General features: G+C 43.1%; 1 protein-coding gene across 14 annotated transcripts in view; it reads right to left on the bottom strand.

Annotated features, from left to right (window-relative positions):
- CAMK2B (calcium/calmodulin dependent protein kinase II beta) overlaps window positions 1-21,359 on the bottom strand; it is a 203,663-nt gene that overhangs the window by 40,872 nt on the left and 141,432 nt on the right. For 9 of the 14 annotated variants that reach the window (XM_083713534.1, XM_083713545.1, XM_083713544.1 and 6 more), the window contains exons 7-13: window positions 19,115-19,217; window positions 18,927-19,010; window positions 16,884-16,978; window positions 16,297-16,419; window positions 15,090-15,173; window positions 13,300-13,342; window positions 8,954-9,034 (exon numbers count right to left, since the gene is read on the bottom strand). In XM_083713534.1, coding sequence (XP_083569660.1) covers window positions 8,954-9,034; window positions 13,300-13,342; window positions 15,090-15,173; window positions 16,297-16,419; window positions 16,884-16,978; window positions 18,927-19,010; window positions 19,115-19,217 — 613 coding nt within the window. The remainder of the gene's footprint in view (window positions 1-8,953; window positions 9,035-13,299; window positions 13,343-15,089; window positions 15,174-16,296; window positions 16,420-16,883; window positions 16,979-18,926; window positions 19,011-19,114; window positions 19,218-21,359) is intronic. The other 5 variants (XM_083713541.1, XM_083713536.1, XM_083713543.1 and 2 more) reach the window with 1 other exon arrangement.

The following is a 21,359-nucleotide window of genomic DNA, read 5'->3' as shown; positions in this document are numbered from 1 at the left end:
GGTTGCTGCAGCAGGTGTGATAAGGGTGGGTTAGGATTGAAATGAACAGAAATATGGGTGCCTTTACTTGGATCTGGCTAATGGAATTGCAGGGAACCAACAAAGCTTCAAGAGGCCTCCTGGGAGTATTAGAGCAGTTGAGGTATAGATAATGCTGTGTCTAGATGAAATCAGATAGCGCAATATGCTGGCTCTGTGGAGGAGAGACATCAATACCAGCACCAGCACCTACAGAACAAGATGACTTCCTCTGTTTCTGGACCCTACACCTCATGAAAACTCCTGTCTCCCACATCAAATCCAATCATCACCACAGGTAGGCATTATTAAAGGTCAGAACCCAACAAAAAGTTTGCTTACCTTACAGAAATTTACAGAAGAGGAAAGGCGAGAGAGACAGGCAGGTGAGAAGGAGGATTGGAGGAGGGATGGAGAGAAAGAGAGAAGGAGGAGGAGGAAAAATAAAGAAGTGTTGAGACAGAAAGCAAGGCCTCTGGGGCAGAGACCCCATCTGACATCAAGGGGAAGTGAAGCAGCAGCACCAGCACCACAAAAGCAGCACTACAGAGGACTTTGCTCACACACACACAGGGAGGAAATGGTCCATACAGTCACCACACTAATGGGAGGATGGTAGCCCATGGAATCACTACAGTCAGAAAAGGGACTTGGTAATATGTTACATCATTTTTTTCCTTCACAAGTGACTCTCATCTTTTTCCTTAAAACATACAGTCCCTATTCATGTCTCCCATCTAATCCCAAACTCTTCAAATCACAAATACTTTGCTTTTGTCTTTCATCCATGTTTATTTGGGACCCACTCCGCGCATGAAGTTTTCAGGCTATCTTGGTGAACTCAACATGCCGTATGTGGGTCACAACGAAATGTGCAACTATAAATGTAGCATTGCCTAACTTCCTCGATGGCCTCAAAGAGAATTTTATGACCATTTACTGACACCAGATTCTAGGGACTAGTTCTACTCTTTAGCAATTTCCCACAACTACGTTTGCTGCATCCAAAGGGTGAAGCCCTTTGGACTAAAGAGCGGCCTATATTATAGTAATACAGTGGTATCTCGGGTTAAGTACTTAATTCGTTCTGGAGGTCCGTTCTTAACCTGAAACTGTTCTTAACCTGAAGCACCACTTTAGCTAACGTAGCCTCCCGCCGCTGCCGCGCCACTGCTGCGTGATTTCTGTTCTCATCCTGAAGCAAATTTCTTAACCTGAGGTACTATTTCTAGGTTAGCGGAGTCTGTAACCTGAAGCGTCAGTAACCTGAAGCATCTGTAACCCGAGGTACCACTGTAATTAGTTTGGAAAAATGCAGCCTCTAGTACAAATGAGGTCCCATGAATGTGGCAATGCCACAGAATGTGAAACAGCTACAACTGCCAAATGCCACTACCCATCCCTTTAACTCACCTCCTCAGTTCTACTTTACTGCTAACTTCACGTGCCAATTCTCACATCAAAGTTAAAGTCCCAAGCCAAGTAACTTTTGAAACTAGAATAATGTAAATTAAGCACACATGGAAGATGTCCTTCCTTTACAGAGAGCATTGTTGACACAGAATTGGGAGCCTATTGGCTGTTATGCAATGTTCACATGGATCTAGTTGTAATAGATGTCATTACCTTTGAGCTGCTCAAATGGAGTCTCCATGAGAGATATGGTGTTTTTTCCCCCAGCACTTGGTATGTTCTTGATCAGGAGCAGCTAATGCTGTCCCCCCAGATACTGTTGGACTGCAGCTCCCATCCTCACTGACTGCTGGCCATGCTGGCTGGAGTGGATGGGAGCTTGGGAGTCCAACATCAAGAAGGCCACAGGTTAGCCATCCTGGTTCTAAATTATGGGTTTCAGTACAAGCAATGTTGTGAATTGTGTGTCTCATATTAATAGGCAGTTAAGGCTGATTATTAGTGGACTTAGCAGTTCATAATTTATCAGTGGATGTAGAAAATGTTGACTGCCTTCAGCGATGCTTTCAATATCTGAGAGTCTATAATTAAAATGTAATTTGTGGTTTAGTAATGCCTAGTGATTCAGAGCACAACAAAGCTTTGTTCCTCAATCTTTTTATAGCTTTTCTGGAGTGAAGAGCTATGGATAGTTTTGCACCTACACACACACACACACACACACACACACACACAGACAGGCAGACACGACCTGCCTATTAAGCTTTTTGTTCAACCAATGAGAATCAAACCTATGAAGTTGCAACCTCACAGCATACTTGGAAAATCTGAAAGGAAGCCTTCTATTTGAAATAGGGAAACTCTTACTTCAACCCCCTGATGCTATTAGCAGCTGCACCAGCAAATTAATATTTAGAAGGGAGTGTAAGCAATTGCTATGGCAGAGCAGTGTCACACTGTTGTAGTGGGGACTGTACCAACATCATAGCATGTATAGGCACTAGCAATATCCACCATGGCTAGATGTGGCAGAGGACTATTGCAAAGGGATCTGGCACTGGATGAGAAAGGGGAAAGGAAAGGATCAGGAACCATTCCTAAAAGGCATTCTAGCCACTGTGTTATGTCTAGTATTTGGCAGTAGCTTCTACAATGGATTGCAACTGACAGAAGGCAGCATAAGCCGGGCAGACCTGTCCTCATGGCCAAGGGCATAATGCAACCAGAGTGGCACAACTCTCTCTCTCTGCTCTGGGGAGGAATGGAAAGGAGAATGTTAGCCGCTTTGAGACTCCTTAAAGGGAGTGAAAGGCGGGATATCAAATCCAAACTCTTCTTCTTCTTCTTCTTCTTCTTCTTCTAGTCACATGTATTTGTAGATTCAGGATGCTCAAACCAGTAGTCCATGCAGATGTGCATGGCAAATAGCTTTGTGTCAGAAACTTCTATTGTTTGTAGACAGAAAGTAGTTCTTTTCAGAGAATGAAAGGCAGTTTGAAGGAGGCATTGTTGCCCATGGTACGTACACTCATCCCACTACCAGTCCTGTTCTCAGGCATACAGGTTTTTGCACTGCTTCTGTAGTCTGCAAAATCTGTTTGACCAGACGTATCATGAAGATCTATGCCTCGAATCATATCACGTTCAGTGCTAAAAGCAATTGCCTGCTGCCTGCCGTTTTTTTAAAATAGTCTTTTGAATTTAACTCTTAGCGCAAGCTATTAAATTGGAGGAAGGAATGGAATTGGGGACCACTGAGATTAATGATGAACTATATGTTCCCACAGTGTATCACACACTGTGTGAGGAATATGAATTCCATTAGTTTACTGAGCATATCTGCTTGTAGGTAGCAGTGATAGGCCCCAGCTTTGCCATGTGATATGCTACATGTGTATCCACCTATCATACAGGTAAACCACAGTACTTCTTTGTGTACATAAATTCTGCAGGATGTAAAATGACCTCTAGGTAAGTATCAAGAGTAGGGCTGTTATACATCCAGAATTTCCCGGACATCGCTGGGAATTGGCCATTGGAAACAGTTTCTGGGTCGAAATCACTGAAATGTCCAAGGAAATCCGAATGTATGGCAACCCATGTCGGCAGTATTGTTTTTGGCAATTTTCCTTAGAAATAACTTAAAAGCTTCTTCTTTTTTTGAGATTTTGCACACACAAAAAGCTCAACAACCTTTCTGTCTGGATATTCACAAAAAGAGGAGAAGATTTAGCACTTTGAAGTACCTAAAATCTTATACTTTTGGAAATGACAGGTGCAATTTGCTGTGACTAAGCATTTAAACTTGTAATTAGAAACAAAACGATGATACTACTAACTGGCAACTACAGTGCAAGTTTTGTATATGTCTAAAGTAATAGCAGTACGACCTTTACCCAGTGGAAGGATCTTGTATGAACAGAGGACATACTCAAAAAGTCTTTTCTGGATCTTCTCAGAGCTATGCGCTCAGCTCCAAAAAAGACTCCTGGATATATACTGCCATCTGAATGATGTTCACAAAGGGGCTGTACGTGGGTGCACAGATTTCGTGCATATCTTGGCTTCTTAAACTGGGATTTGATTGTCCAACTGCAGTACAGAGTCAGATAAGTTAGTGTTGACAGTGGTCACTATTTCCCAAATTAAATCAATATATACTCTTGCATAAAGAATTATAAAGACAAAATGGGCATGAAAAACCAGAGCAAGGCTATCTTCAGGTAATAATGTCAAGCCACAATTCTACTTGGGTCACTGGTGTATTATGTGAAAGTGTCAGGAGTTGCAATCTATCACTTTTGCCAAATCCCCTCTCAGCCTTTCCTTCATTTGGAACCTGTTCTTGATAACGCATATTTTATTCAGTTTTTTATATACTTTTACACCCACATTGATGGATTTGACACTTTATAGCCAAGTTTAACCATTTACCTGTCAAACCATCCCTTCATTATTCTGTGAGTTCCCATGAGCAAAATGTATTACAACAGAATTCTAGTGCAATGTTGAAAAACAAAGATGACATCTTAAACCAATGGGATATACAATGTGCTGCTGTAATTTCTCGCCTGTTTCTTCGTTTAATTTTGTTCACATTGAAATCCTAGTGAGGGTTTTCGGAGTGGCATTGACACTGACTAGATTAGCTGAGAATGATCACAACCACTGCTGCCATGCAAATCACTTTCCCCACATGCAGTGGCGACAACAGCACCGACATAAGCAGAAGCCTCGTCAATCTTCTGAGAAGAAATCTGACTGCCAGAGGCCCTGACGCATGCACCTGGGTTGCACAAAATTCATGCACCATTTACCACATTCAACCTGCAGGCAAAGCTGGGGTGCAGACAGGGCAACGGCTAAGACAAACAAAGAGCCAACATTCCCTAGAGAGAAACCTTGGCATGAAAAAGGTATCAAGGGGACCCTTGTCTGCATGCCCCAAGAATTGTCCATGTTGAGCAGCTATGGAGGGCAACATGTTCTCACAGCTATAGACTTGCTCTGTGAGCACACAACCCTGATAGTTTCCCCTGCAACCTGAGCTGCATCAAGTCTTTGGATACTTTTCTCCTACTACCAATAAGCAATAAGCATATATGTAGCACTTTTTAGCTTTACAACCCTTTAACCGACGATGTCTTATTGTGTTTTTAATATTTTGTTGGGAGCCGCCCAGAGTCGCTGGGGAAACCCAGTCAGATGGGTGACATATTATTATTATTATTATTATTATTATTATTATTATTATTAATCATAATTGTTGGCCTATCCATTCTCAAAACAATTAGAGCTTGCTATTACCACCATTTTACATATGGGGCAACAGAGCCTAAGACAAGTCGAAGGCCAGGAAAAGAATCTAAGTTTGAACTGCAGGCCTACAGTCAATGCAGGGCAGATACAATCAATTATATAGTCATATAATTGACTATGTGGAGAAGCCCAAACATTATCAAATGTATTTAAAGCAATGGGAAGCTCTCCAACCTCTCAGGATTATTGCCTTAGAAATAGGCATAAATTGTCAGAACTAGTTTCAAGTTGAGGACAGATGGACACTGGGACCACACTCCCCAAGCATAACTAATCTTATTGAAGGCACCAAAACATACTCATTGTAGGTTGCAACAAAGAAGGGGAGAAGCAGGGTGAGACAAGTTTGCACAAGAGAAAAAAAATGATTAGACCACACCTTATTCTAGTTAACAAAATTAAGTCATCAATATGACTGATCTATAAGAGGCTTCCTTCTACATGCCAAACAAGGAACGTCACCCTTAGTGGAGTGTTGCCAGTCTACAGGGGAAAAGTATAACTTCCTTCATCCTACCAAGGCCCAAAGACTGAATGTGCAGAGGTGCATAGGAATGTGTGCTTTTACGGCTCATAAATACTTATGCACAATTATATTTTAAGATTATGGTACCTGTCAGCTATGTTCTGCACTTCTGCAGGGGAAAGTGCCTATCTTTCGCTCACTGGTATAGCGAGCAGTGTTAAGATACTAAAAACTTAAGGAGAAATGCTTTAAATCATGGGTGGGGAATCTATGGCCCTCCAGATGCTATTGGACCTCACCTCCCATCACCCCTCACCAGCATGTCCAATCGTCAGAGATAAAAACATCATTCCCCACCCCTGCTTTAAGGAATATATACTTTTCTACAGCATTATGAATGCACATATGCCCAGTTGGTATAAATGGTCTAGTAAGCAAAGAACACAATACAGTGGTACCTCTGGATACGAACAGGATCCGTTCCGGAGCCCCGTTCGCATCCAGAAGCGAATGCAACCCGCATCTGCGTGTGTCACAATTCACTGCTTCCGCGCATGCGTGTGACGTCATTTTGACCGTCTTTGCATGTTCAAGCGGCGAAACCCGGAAGTAACATGCCCCGTTACTTCCGGGTTGCAAAGGGGGCGAAACCTGAAAATACTCGTCCCGAAGCTACTTCAACCCGAGGTATGGCTGTATTCCAAAATTCCTGTAAATTTTGCCTATGCTTTTGAAAGAACCAGCACCAAAAGTACTGCCATGTCCAATGGAACTAAGGGCCAGTTGTGGTGCTTCACTGCAGGCAATTAAACAACTCCAGTGCAATTCTGTTCATTGCTGTAGCAGAAAATAATTATGTGCTATTTACACATTCATTGACCAAAAACTGATGGGGCTGGACTCCTCAAGCTGCACTTGAGCTAAGATCGTGACACCCTCCATTTCCTACTCACCCTGCCCAAGCAAACTAGTTGACCACCTCTCACCCTGAGGTCTCCAGCTGATGAACTGGCAGGCAGGCAGACCACCAGAAATGAGGTCACCACTGGGCCCACTGCATCACTGCAAAGGTCGCAAGGGCAGCCTCTCATTTCCTGATGGTTGTCTATTAGGTAAGAAGCCAGCCGAGCGACAACACGAGAATAGGCCTTTTCTGTGCTGGCTCCCCATCTGTGAAATGCTCTCCCCGGAGAGGCCCAGCCTGTGGTGCTGGCCAGGCGAATTGTGCCTCTTAGTCACTCAGGGATCTGCACTGACCCAAATTGTATGTGAGTGGTTGCTTCCAGCCTGGCAGTTGCTTCTCCCAGGGGCATAGCGTGGGGAGGGCTAGGAGGGGCATAGCCCCAGGCACATGATTTTGAGGGGGCGCAAGCCAGGCGCCTGCCCCTCCACAGGGATGCCCACCCTGCCTGCCACTGAGGGTCTCTGGGCCCCGGAGCCCAGCCTGACCTTGCCATCACACCCATCCCCCTCGTTGAATGGCTGCTCAGTCAACGTTGGGGGATGCGCCCAACAAGGGCTGCATTGGTCAGTCGATCTCCCCTCTTAGTGGGTGAACAGGCGGCACAGCACAGCCCATAAATCTTCTGTCTGTCTGTGATGGTTGGGCCAGTGTGACGGCTTTTGTTCATCCTCTGCGCCCAGCCCCTGGTCCCACCTGGTGCATGGGTATATGCATGCAGACCCCAAACACTAGCCACTGGCTTCTCCTACCAGGACATAAAGGCTTAGCCTGGAAGCCTCTGTCTCATCATAGACCGTTCTGAATGGACCTCTCATTTCTTGGGATAACTGGCAGATAAGTGCACACAACTCTCTTGCATGCTGCTTTTGGACTGTGATGAATAAAATGGTGCCACTCAGGCCAAAAACATGCATGCACAAGGCATTCCTTCCTACCTAAAACCAGTCGTCAGATTACTTGAAGAGGAGCATTCTTTTTGTGATGTATCACCAGTGCTTTTTTTCTAGAAAAATAGGTGCCGGTAGTCGCCATGAAGTTGTTACAGGAAGCGGCACACTTTTTAATAACAACAAAAAGAGTTCCCACTGTCCCCAATAATTTCCTCTATAATCTGAACACTGCCTGGAGCAGAGATGGGGAACCTGCGGCTCTTCAGAAGTTGGTGGATTCCAGCTCCCACCAGCACCAACCAGCATGGCCAATGCTCAGGGACAATGGGAGTTGTAGCCCAACAACCTATGGGGTGCAAAAGATTCCCCATTCCTGGATTAGTCCAGTGATAAATGACAGTATTTTCTGATGGGAAGGTGACTTGCCAGAAAACAGGCAGCATTTCATCTTCTGTATCTTGCATGGGACATGCAGAGCATGCTAGGGCAAAAGTCAAGTAGGTGTTAAATGTGACCAACAGGAAGCAAATTGTCCTCTTTCTCCCTTAGCTCCCTGCACTTGGCTCATTATAGGTACTAAATCATGGTCGGGGAATCTGTGGCCCTCCAGATGTTGTTGGATTGCAACTTCCACCAGCCCTAGCCATTGGTCATGCTGACTGAAGCTGACGAGAGTTGAAGCCCAACAACAACTGGAAAGACACAGGTTCCCCCATCGCTCTGCTAAACAATATTTCTTAACAGTCACTTGTAGCATTTGTGTATGTATATATAAATTTGCTTTCGTAGATTTTCACGGGTACAGGAATGCAGGTTTTGGTGTCCTCGGGTGTCTTCCCGTGTAGACACCCCAACTTTTACACGGGAAGACACCCGAGGACACCAAAACCTGCATATATAAATTTATGTATACAAATATGTGTGTGTGTGTATGTAGACAGAGATAGAGATAATGCCTAACCACAAAACTCCTATAGGAAAACTGAAAACTGTCCCAGCACCACAACCTCCACCACACAAAGCATGCATCTCCTCTTCCATTAATGGTCTCCTATATTTGCCTTGCTTAACCCTCTGAAATGGGATAACAGCATCATTTTAGCACCAGCCAATCTCAATCATACAGAATCCTTACTGTCTGTTTCATACGTTTCCCTATGACCTTTTCATGACACTGTTCCCGCAACTTGATTAAATGTTCTGGAATTGCCAGATTATTTAGAGGTGGCCCTGACTCTAACTTTGCTACTAGTTACAACAAAAGGTAGCCCCAGACTCTTAAAACAGGGTGGGATGCGGTGGTGATGGTGAATGACACATCATGCGCTCAAATTTCAAAGTGAGAAAGGGGAAGTGAGGCGAGTCTCTTCCGGACACATCTACCTTGCTCCACCAAACCCATGGTGGCACCGGAGGCTGCTGCTGCTGCAGACATTGTGGCAGGAGCGGTGGTCTGTCTGCCCACTGTTAGCACCAGGTAGGGAAACAAAGAAGTAAAGGACAGCAAATAGGGAAAGGGATGGGGAAAGAGTTAGAGAGAAGCAGAGAGAGAGAGAGAGAGAGAGAGAGAGAGAGAGAGAGAGGAAGAGAGGAAGAGAGAGGGGGAAATAAAGAAGGGGAAAGAGACAAAGGAAGCAGAAAAAGATTAGAGTTAAAAGTTGAGATGAAGAGGCGTGACTATTGGTAGCAAACGTGCATTGACTTTTACACAATCCATGGGTCTTTTCCATGTGATCCAGAGTTATTCCTATATGTCTTGTTTCACTGCTCTGGAAACGCCACCCTGTGTAGTATTAGGCTGAGGGACACTGTATCCTGACCACACAATAAACAATTCTGTAAACACTAGGAAGATAGTCTAGGAGGATATTGATCCTTATATCCCGAGTTCAGAAAAGGAAGAGTGATAATTATCACCAGAACTAAACTATGCCACCAAAAGTAGCAGAAATGATAAGGTGTGTGGAACATTTAAGAAAGATTCTCACTGTTGGGCTTGCAGTTGCTAGAGTCATAAATCATTATGCGGCACAAGACGTATGGCAGCCATACACTGCTTCTGCAGCTGGTTTCCTGAGCTTCTTGGGAGTATTAAAGCCCTATGATAATAATAACTGATTAGCTATTAATACCATTTCTGAGTTCTCTTCTGCGATTGCTCTGAAGCTAATGACACGAGGAATAGGAACCTAAATGGCAAGTCTGGAGGCCTCAGAGCTAGCTTAGGACACTGTTCACTCAGTAATTCTGTAACTACATAAAATCTGTGGAATTTGGCACTTGTTATAAAATTATTCCAGGGAAAAAGTTGATGGTAGAAGACAGACGCATCGTACACTTTATCCGCTTTCCAACTGGGAAAATCAGACAGGCTACCCTAGCTAAAATTCCAGGAGATTTTGTCAATCCCTCTAGCTAGCAACATTCTGCGAGTATGGCCATCTTTCCTTTCTCTTCCTCAGCACCTTCAAAATGCCTCTTCTTCCTTGCCACTTAGTTCATCAACACCCAATTTCTGTCCAGAAATTTCAAATTCCACAAAGAGGAGGTATAAATTCTGTGTTCTGAATCAGACAGGTCACACTTCCATAGTCAGTATTATCAATAGATACAGATATAGTATTAGGAAATGTGTGTTTCTTTCATGCTTGCGGAATTTGGATTTCCTAGTTGTGGAATGTGGATTCTGTCATTCTTCGCTATAAATCCATGGAGTCTTGATTAGGCCCATGGACAATGATGGGAAAGGAAGCCCTGTAGGAAAGTGAGGACGGAGAAACAGTGTGAGTGGGTGGATTCTTGCTTGAGGAATCTACTCAGCCATCATACACCCTCTTTTCTCTTTTAAAACGCAGAAGCTGATGGTAACTTTTCTAACCAGGGACAGCAGTTCCTCTCCCCTGGGATCAGCACTTTGCTTTTTTAGAAGGTAAACGCCTCTCTGATTGATCTGATGAAGAACATCAACCAAAACAGGAAATACCATTGGGGGTGGAGGGGGAAGACACACAGTGCCCCTGCATTTCAAGGAAAACCAAACCAGAAGTGTTAATATGCAACAGCTCAACACTTGTGCCTTTGCAGTGTCCGATCTACTATTATATTACCTAGATATATTCTTTTTAATGCAACTGAGAAAATATGGAAGTAGCAGGAATACCATTTCAGATCTCAGAGGCAGGATCAAAGACATTTCATTGGAGTGGGGGCAGCAGGCAAGATTTGCGACAAAGCCTGAAAGCGAGCTCTTTGTCGAGTCTGGCCAAACTTGAAATTGTACTATGAAGCCTCATGTCTCTGTTGGTTAAAGGAATGGATAAAATTAGAAAATACAGAGTTGTTAGACTTAGAAGGATTTGATAATAGATTTGGATGGCACGTGTACCTATGGGCTGAAAAGAAGAAAATCCATAAAGGTTTTGAGAACCACATTTTCCGAAGATCGTTGATAGAAATATGGGATAGGTATAAAAACCTACTTGAAGTAAAAACTCCACACTGGTTGTCTCCTTTAGAGGTTATGAGTGTTAAAAAAATTAATATGAGAAAGAATTGGATTACATATGGAAATTTGATTGTTAAAGAAGGGGGGAAATGGAAAATGAAACCCTACGAAGAAGTGAAAGAGTCGGTATATGACTGGTTGCACTACTTTCAAATAAATGAAATGCTTAAAAAAGATTTTAAAGAATATGGATATGCAGAGAAAGATTCTAAATTTCAAATAGAAATAATAAATAATGAATATAAAATTATATCCAAAAGGTATAAGATACTGTTGGAATGGCATACAAAGGATGAAGAAGTTAAATCAGTTATGATACAATGGGCCAGAGATATTGGTTATAATATACAATTTAATGACTGGATAAAACTATGGAATGAAAGTATTAAATTTACTGCATGTACTGCATTAAAGGAAAATGTTATGAAAATGATATATAGATGGTATATTAAACCAGTAAAACTTGCAAAAATGTATAAAACATGTAAGAAGTGTTGGAAATGTAAAGAAAAAGATGGTACATTTTATCATATGTGGTGGGAATGTAAGAAAGTGAAAAGCTTCTGGGAGCTGATATATAATGAACTGAAAAAAATGTTGAAATATACATTTGTTAAGAAACCAGAGGCCTTTCTCTTAGGAATCGTCGGTAATGAAATAAATAGAAAGGATCATAAACTTTTCCAATATGCAGTAACAGCAGCAAGAATATTACTGGCCCAGAAATGGAAACAAGAACAAATACCAACGTTGGAGGAGTGGAAAATGAAGCTGATGGACTATGCAGAACTTGATAAACTGACTGGGAAGATCAGATATCTACGAGATCAAAAGTTCCATCGAGGACTGGGGAAAGTTAGTTGAGTACTGGGAATGTATAAGTGATAATGGAATAACGCTAGTGGCATTTAAAGAAGCTCTGTAATAACATAAGAAATATTGTAAAAAGGCAAAATAGAAGTGGGGGTAGGCATAAAGGCAATAGCAAAATTTGGAAATGTGTAATTAAAGAAGTTATAATTCGGATGATTGGCAGAGAGGCCGAAGGAAGTCAAAAAATGGAAAATTTAATAGAAGTTGTAATGTGGTGTGAATGTATTTTTCTCTTTTTTTGATGGAAAATCAATAAAATATAATTATAAAAAAAGAAAGCGAGCTCTTTGATAGATATGAAGAATATATTAAATTGCAATCAAGTTGTGTATTTTGAGAGCATTTGTTATGATTACTTTTTGTACTTCTTAAGAACTAGAAAAACAAGTGATCCTGAAGGATAATTACACGTAGCCTAGAAGACAAGAGAAATGGAGATTGGCTCCCTCCTGAAATGGCACAGCCCTGAGTAGAAAATACGGGGGGGGGGGCAGAGATAGATCCAGAAATCCTGGGAAACCTGCATTTCTGCAAGAACAGGGGCTGCTTCCAGACAGTCTCTATTTTCAGGTGGTATTCAATCGCATACAAGCAAATCCAAAGCTGACTGCGAGGTGTCGCGGAACACCACTTCTCAAAAGACTGGATCATTTGCAATACGGAAAGTGACATGAAAATGCACTGGGAAATGTGGGACTTGCATCATCTAACCTCTTCCCAAACAAATCAGAATGAATGCTCTTTAAATAGCCCTCACGGTCTAATCTCCCTGCAAACAGATGAGGATGAATGTTCAATAAATAGGTCATCTGGAATCATCCAGGGATCCGGAAGATGCAGCACTAAATCAAACCGCTTTGACTGATTGTGTTGCTAAGGCTTTTGCAGAGGAGGGGAACGGCAGTGGGGGACAAGTACAGAAGTCGAAAAGAAGCTGGTCAGAGTTCTTGGAAGAAAGCGTGTATGAGGAGGGCATTCCAGGGCACACTTGCTTTCTCTCATCTTGGCTTCATGTGCAGAGATGGACTTGACATCCAGTCAATGAAAATAGTTTTGTGTTCCATTCCTGGTCCCGACACACAACTTTCCGCATCACAATACTGCCATGCCAGAGAGACCAGCATATGAGAAAGAGGAGAACGAATGTCACACACCAAGACCAAGGTTAATGAACAAAATCTGTATTAGTGGAGCAGCTTTGACAGCCGTTGCACCTGTGAGGACCCATTTGAAGACTGCCTCGGTTAGAAGGTGTGCGAGTTAAATAAATAAACAAATTTAAAGGGAAATGGAAACTGCTGAAGTGTGAATAGGTTTCTTTTCTCTTCGTTAAGCAAAGCAAATCTCTCACCTGAAAAGTTTCTCGTTGCCAACATAGTGGTAAGAATTGCACCCTAAAAGAGAAATTAAAAAGAGATGTTGGGGGCAAGTCAGAAAGAATTTTTTAAAAATAATTTTTAAGCGCTTTTAAAAAAAACGTATAACAGATGAAAAAGTTTTTTGGGGAAGTATGAGAAGAGTGAATAGGTTTGTTGTTGTTGTTACCACAAATAGCAATACATTACTTAAATGAAAAATGAATGTAACAGCAAGTTATAAACATATACAAACAGTAAATAATTTTATTTTATATCTAATCATTAGAGAAATCCAATACTTAAATAGGCCGTATCTCAGAAAACAATGTTTTACCAACTTTTTCAAATTGTTAATTTCCAAATCAACTTTAACATCTCAGGGAAATGAAAAAGCGTAACACACATTAGAGATGTATCCTCTAGATCTGCTATATTGAATAGTCTATCCAATTTTTTGTAAACTAATCTTGTCTTTGTTTCCCTTGCCTGCTCCTTAAATAATAAGTTCATTTTGCCATAACAGCTTGTTCCCAACCTTTTTTTTTTTTCATACCAGTCAGTTATAGAGGGGGAGAGAATAAAGTATGTCTGTGTAAACCTATACTATGCAATGCAAGTTGAGCAAAAGTAAAAGTCCTGCATCCCCATTTCTGAAGTGGCAGTGATAGGTCTGAGTTGTTCAATCTATTAGATGGGTCCGGCTAGGAACAATCCTGCCTTAGCATAAGACTGTGTAAAATGCTGAAGGACTTTCAGGTCTCTAAGAACCACTCTGAGACTAAAAATTCACACTGGTGTGTATTCCATCGCATTTTTAATTTCCCCCATATCTGAGAACATAAAAGGTAAAGGGACCCCAGACCATCTGGGGTTGTGGCGCCCATCTCGCTTTATTGGCCGAGGGAGCCGGCGTACAGCTTCCGGGTCATGTGGCCAGTATATCTAAGCCGCTTCTGGCGAACCAGAGCAGCGCACGGAAACACCGTTTACCTTCCTGCTGGGGCAGTAGCTATTTATCTACTTGCACTTTGACGTGCTTTCGAACTGCTAGGTTGGCAGGAGCAGGGACCGAGCAGCGTGGGCTCACCCCGTCGTGGTAATTCGAACCGTCAACCTTCTGATCGGCAAGCTCTAGGCTCTGTGGTTTAATCCACAGCGCCACCCATCTGAGAACATATCATGTGATAATTCACCACCATTACTTGTAGAGATGGTTGCCAACTTGGAAGGCTTTGAAAGGGGATGAGACAAAATGATGCAGCATAAAGTTAGCAGTGGCTACTAGTTAGTTTTTTATGCAGTTTCCAGGTCAGAGAGGCAGTATGCCCTTGAGCAAATGTCACTGGGAGGTTGGCCACTTTGGGAACAAGTTGCTGGACTAGTCAGGTGTCGCGGAGCTTAGCACAGAAAGCATGATACACCCACCTTCTAAACAGAAATATTATTTCACACTGTAGTTTTGACCTCAGTTTGGGTGAGTTGGTAGTTTATTTCTTGTTTCATAGGAAGTTGCCTCATACTGAGTTAGGCCAATGATTCACCCAGCTCAGTATTGTCCACACTGACTGGCAGCACCTCTCCAGGTTTTCAAGCAAGGAGTCTTTCCCAGCCCTAAAGATGCCAAGAACTGAACCTGGGACCTTCTGCATGCAAAGCCGATATTCTACCACTGAGCTATGGCCCTCCTCTTAAAAGGTTTTACAAAACGAATTCAGCAATGGACACCCCTGAAAGTTTCCATTCTCACGTTTATCCAGGATCTGTAATGCACTCCTGTTCTTACCTTGAGCTTCCTTCTGGCATTGAACTTTTTCAGACACTCTACGGTTTCCTGTCTGTGCATCATGGAGGCCACTGTTGAACGTTGCTGTGGAAAAAACGTAAAAGTAAAATAGAGGTCAATGTGTGAAAAGTCAGGACATAAATATAGGAAGGAAAGGGGGAAAACTAGCAAAAACGGTAGGGAAAAGAATATTGAGATATGCACTGGAGTTTAATTCCCACAGAACCTCTCAGACACACCTACAGTATACCTGAAGGAGCGTCTCCACCCCCATCGTTCTGCCCGGACGCTGAGGTCCAGCGCTGAGGGCCTTCTGGTGGTTCCCTCATTGCGAGAAGCAAAGCTACAAGGAACCAGGCAGAGGGCCTTCTCGGTAGTGGCGCCTGCCCTGTGGAACGCTCTCCCATCAGATGTCAAAGCGATAAATAACTACCTGACATTCAGAAGACATCTCAAGGCAACCCTGTTCAGGGAAGTTTTTAATCTGTGATATTTTAGTGTATTTTTGGTTTCTATGGAAGCCGCCCAGAGTGGCTGGGGAAACCCAGCCATATGGGCAGGGTACAAATAATAAATTATTATTATTATTATTATTACATTGCTCTTGTATGTGTGATTCTGTATGAAATTAAGGCCTGTGCACATAACTGTGATGCAGTCTGGATAAACTGGACAATGGCAGTCCTGTCAAAAAAAACCCAGGCTATTATATCTATTGAGGATCTGGATCCTGTGGCTGCTATATGTAGCTCTTTTGGCCAACTTGCCAAAGTATATTCAAAGGTTGGGAGTCAGATATCAAACGTGATGTGCAGTTTTACAGCTGAGGTTGATACAGAACCTCACCCATGGAAGTATCTTACAGATCAGGAAGCTGCTACCCTTCAACAGTTGTTGCATTCCATCTCCACTGCCCCTGACCATTGGGCCAGCCATGCTGGTTGCGGCTGATGGAAGTTGGGAGTCCAACAACATTCAGAGGGCCACAGGTTCCCCATGCCTGCTATGGACAATGCTAGGCATCTGTCAAAGCACCCCATATTACTTACAATCCTTATCATTTTTTTGCTACCACACGCAGCCTTAGAAAACATACTGAGATCTAAGGAAATTAAATAAGGTGACTTCAGAGCCTCTTAACTATTCAGCCCTGAACGAGCAGGTGAATGTTGGTTATCAACAAGACAGGAGCATCAGTGACACTTACACAGACCCATGGATGTTTTAGAGCTTCGTGAGCTGTGATTCTCTTTGCTGGATTGATGGTTAACATCTGGTTTATGAGGTTTTTTGCTTCGGGAGTGACTGTGTCCCACTCAGGAGAAGGAAACTGAGGATTAGAAGGCATTACACGAAGGTTATGGTCGAGGACACATCAGTATCAAAGAAGGAGAACGCTACCATCCAACAGGCTAGCATTTATTTTCAAACCCCTAAAGGAGCCAAATGCATCAGGAAGGGTTCCAGGGTTGCCCAGATTCCCCCATATCAAATCGGTCCCATAATCTGGCTTATCTGACCCGTAGGAAGCTCTTAGAGGAGTAGGCATGAAGTGTACTTTTTACACAATACACAATTTGAAAGCATACTGGCTCAGAGGCATCAGAAAGAAATGCAAGTGTTCCTAGCTTCTGTTAGAGGAAACAGCCTTAAAACTAGAGTGCATGTGACTCCTAGCCTGTTGCTCTGCTCCTTTGGTTCCCATCAGATTAATGCCTATGAAGAGGATTGTGCCATGAGGAGCATCATGTCAACAATGTAATGAAAAACAGAAAGAAAAGAACCACTACTCACATCGTAGGCTCCGGCCTTAATCTGTTGGTACAGCTTGTGCTGATCCTCATCCCAGAAAGGCGGATACCCAACCAATAAGATGTATAGAATAACACCTAGGAGAAAATAGGGGAGAGCAGCAAATTTAGAACCAAGTGGACCTAAACCCTGCATTGCATACTCTTACCATTCAGGCACAGTGGAGTAGGAGGAAGGAAAAGTGGAAATATACACATTTCCCCTGTTTGAAAACAAAGTTATACAATGCTGAATCTTCTCATCCTGATGCCCAACCTACAGAGAAGCCTGTGTAGTGGAAGGAAAGGGTGTAGCCCTCAGTTTGGTATGGGCTAGCAATGGTCTCCGAGGTTCTTCAGTGACCGACATCCAGGGCTAGAGCAGATGCACTGCTTGCAGAAGGTCCCAGGTACAATCCCTAGCTTCTCCAGACAGACAGCTGGGAAAGGCTCCTGTCTGAAACTCTACAGAGCTGCCACCAGTCAAAAAATAAAAGGGCTGAGCTAAATCTGGGATGAGGAACCCATGCCCCTCCAGTGTGTTGGGACTACAATTCTCATTAACCCTAGCCATTGGCCATGCCAGCTGGGGCTGAAGGAATCCAACAACATCTGGAGGGATACAGTTTATCCATCCTTGAGCTATATGGGCAAATAGCCTGACTTGGCATAAGGCAGTTTCCTAGGTTCAGTTGCATAGTACTTTCAAGGCGTACAGATGAAGTACATGAGAATCCTTTGGTTGCTACCTAGTGTAAGACCTTGCCAGTGCTACAGCAGGAGTCCCTTCAGATGTCCTTTCTATTCTGCATTCATGAGGATTTGTGCTCATGATGCTATCAGGGCGGTCATAATCTATGTAAATACCAATTCTCTGCCTTTGTGCTCCTGGCACCTCTGCATTCCCCAAGTGCAGGTTGAGACTGTCTTGTAAATGTATCCTTCTGAAAGCAAGACTGGCAGCCAACTAATACCTACAAAATAATACCTATAAAATCCGATCTAATACAAATAGGAGGGTTCAATGATGAGAACAAGCTTCCTATGCTAGGAGTCAAGGCCTCCCTGAAGGAAAGACAATGCTTTTGGGCTCTGAGGGCACCACCTTCACAAAAGAAGGGTATTCACATTTAATACAGGATCGTCACATTGGAAATGGTCTACCCCACCTGTTTACTAGGTTGATCAAGGTTAAGCTACCTCTCTCACTTGCACTGATAGCTGTTACTTCAAAATTAATAGAAAAGTAACGGAGAGAGGGATAAAGAGTGTGTGGAGAAACTCAGCAACCCCAAATTTGAGGTAAAGCAACTGAGATGACTGAGTCATCCAGCGCATTGGTCTTCCACCTGTTGGGTCAGAAAAACCGACTACTGGGTCAGTCAGATTTAAGGTGGGCCACAACAAAAGTACTATAAAGGGAGAAATCAAGAAATGAGGTCTCATATGCATGTTTGGGTCAAGGTGTGTCCCACGTCTAGACCATTGGAGCTGCAACGGGTTCAAAGAGAACAACAACTTTTAGAAGACATCTGAAGGCAGCCCTGTTTATGGAAGCTTTTAATGTTTGATGTATTACAGTATTTTAATATTTTTTTGGAAGCCGCTCAGAGTGGCTGGGGATGCCCAGCCAGATGGGTGGGGTATAAATAATAAATTATCATCATCATCATTAATGGCAAAAAAATAAAGTGACTTTCCTCCTAATGCAGTTTTTAGTAGTTTTGTTGGTTTTAGTACTGTGGTGTTTTATTATGCTGTGAGACACCCTGAGGAAGAATATAAATCAAAGTACCTGTTGATAAGAACAAGGAATAAGCAAATGTTTGAGCTAAAGGTGGTCCTAGATCTGAAAATCTATACCCAGGGCTATTTTCTCTAAAGACCCATCTTCTGTAGCTTATCAGTTCCATACTTGTGACAGGCTTTTTCTGGATTGTGCAACCTGAACTGTAGCTGGATGGTACTTTTATTGAGTAACAGGTTATATTGGAAATCCCCATTGCAATGCCATGATTGTACTACCCTGGGAAGAGCAGAGCCTTACCACATGCCCAGATATCCACAGGTTTGCCATAAGCTTCTTTGCGTAGAACTTCAGGAGAGAGATAGCCAGGAGTGCCTGCAAAGCCTGGGGGAGAAAGCAAAAATTGCCAACATGGGAGTTTGCACAGCTCCTGAGTCAGCAAAGCAAACTGAGAAAGGGGGAGAGGAGCAACTCTGTCCGGCACTCACCAAACCAGGCCTGCTGGTCTCCTTGCACCTCAATCGCCAAGCCGAAGTCTGCCAACTTCACCGCCGCTCCTTTGCATTTGCTGGCCAGAAGCAGGTTCTCCGGCTGTCATGGTGACCCAATTTAACACAGGTGCCATTTTTAATTGAGTAATGTAATGGTTTTGGTTTGGTTAAAAGTAAAAAAAGGAGGAAGGAGAGGAGAAAGAAACAGAAAGAAAACAACAACAACAAACAGTTTGCAGAATCTGATTAGAAACTTGCAATCAATCCACCTCCCCCCCAAAAAAGTGAAATATTGAAAAAAGAGACAAGCTATTATATGGAGACACCCCTGTCCCATAGCCAGGATAAGCAGGAGGATATTTTCCGGCAGGGCAGCCTAGTGTGAACTGCTATTAGGAGAGTTGGAAATGTTTACATCATGACTGGCCAGTTCTACTGGTTCTGAGTTTGGTTTTATTATATGTTATATAATGGGCTGTGACCCTGTACATACAGTTGGGAATAAACTCCACTGAGCTGACATGCAAAGGACAGCATTGTCAGTGGCACAGCATTTCCCCCTGTACTGTACTATGGACTCCTCTTGAGAGGCCATTCTAAACCACAGCACAATGTTTATTGCCAATGGCACTTACCAGGAATTGTGGGGAAATACCCAATAGATTCAGGTGCCCAAGGCTATTGCAAAGGGGGACATAGAAACAGTTTAGTCCCTTTTATTACACACCAGGATTGACCTCAAGGCCAATCCAGTTGAGTACAGAAAACCAGTTTATTTTAGTTTTTAATGAGTTTGAGTCAGGAAAGGCAAATTGATCTCTGTGGTTAAATCTGGGATTGACGAAATGTCCTGTAGATAGAGTCCTACATGCAAACATAGCACTCTTGATTAGAAGAATGCACAGTCTTGTTTCACAGTATAGCAGTGGCTTTCATCCCTCATGGTGTAAAACCGGCCAGCACCAGGCACCTCCTAAAGCAGAGCTTTCCAAACTTCATGTTGGTGACACAGTTTTTAGACATACACCATTTCGTGACATAGTAATTCTGTTTTACTAGCAAACCGGAGGGCTGCTCACTCCCTTTCTAAGCCCCGGGAGGGGAACGGAGAGCGTTCACACTAACGTGTCATGACACACTGTTTGGAAAGCTCTGTCCTAAAGCCTAGCCTTTTGAGACACCGCCCCCCCCAGGTCCTAATCAATTCCCTTTAAAAAGAAAACAGCAGATAGTAAAAAGGTGAAGAGGACTCTAGACACCAGGCACTGCCAAAAACAAGTGACCTGATGATTTGGGATAGAGGTTTTGGCTCCAGGAAAAAAGAAATCTCTGGGGAAGACTCAGTAGGTATGTTTTGCTCACCATATTCGGGATTGTTAAGAAATCTCCTATCAGGTGAGACTAGCTAGGGATCATGAGTATGCATTTCCCTATAGCATGTAGGTAGCTTTGCCTGCCTGAGTCATCTGCAGCCATTTGGCTCTAAGGGCCCCCTGACTGCCATGCCTCTACTTTCTGCTTGCATCATATTGTGACTGGGGATCTGTAGCTTTGTCTATACAGTGGTGCCTCACAAGACGAAAATAATTCGTTCCGCGAGTCTCTTCGTCTAGCGGTTTTTTCGTCTTGCGAAGCACGGCCATTAGCGGCTTAGCGGCTTGGCGCTATTAGCGGCTTAGCGGCTATTAGCGGCTTAGAAAAAGGGGGGGAACTCGCAAGACGTTTTCGTCTTGCGAAGCAAGCCCATAGGGAAATTCATCTTGCAAAGCACCTCAAAAACGGAAAACTCTTTCGTCTAGCGAGTTTTTCGTCTTGCGAGGCATTCGTCTTGTGGGGCACCACTGTAAAGGGCTGAACTGCCCTGGAGCAGAGAGTTGCACTAAGTGCTCTTCCATTCTTCCAATTCTATCTAGTTGCTCCAATTTTGACTGTAGAAGTGCAGATATACCGAATAAAGTTTAAAAAATCAGGTCCAATGAAGCTAAGGAAACATATCCCAGGCTGCAACGTCAAAAAGGAAAATATAAATTGTGCTCTTGTTGTTTTCTAGTTTCCAGCTTGTAAACTGACGACAATGCAACAGACAACATTCTATCCACCAAGCATGCACAAGACAGGGCTCCCCTCCATTCCATCCTTTGTGTGGACCTTTTGGCTCCATCTGCTGATATTCATTAAGTTATGCTTTGCGTCACATTTCCTCTGGTATCTCCCAAGATTGTGATCTAGAGACTTCCAGACA

This window comes from Podarcis gaigeae, assembly GCF_964106915.1.
Source record: "Podarcis gaigeae genome assembly, chromosome: 15".
Lineage (NCBI taxonomy): Eukaryota > Metazoa > Chordata > Lepidosauria > Squamata > Lacertidae > Podarcis > Podarcis gaigeae.
Note: the sequence above shows the minus strand (reverse complement) of the source record. Positions and strands in the feature narration are given on the sequence as shown.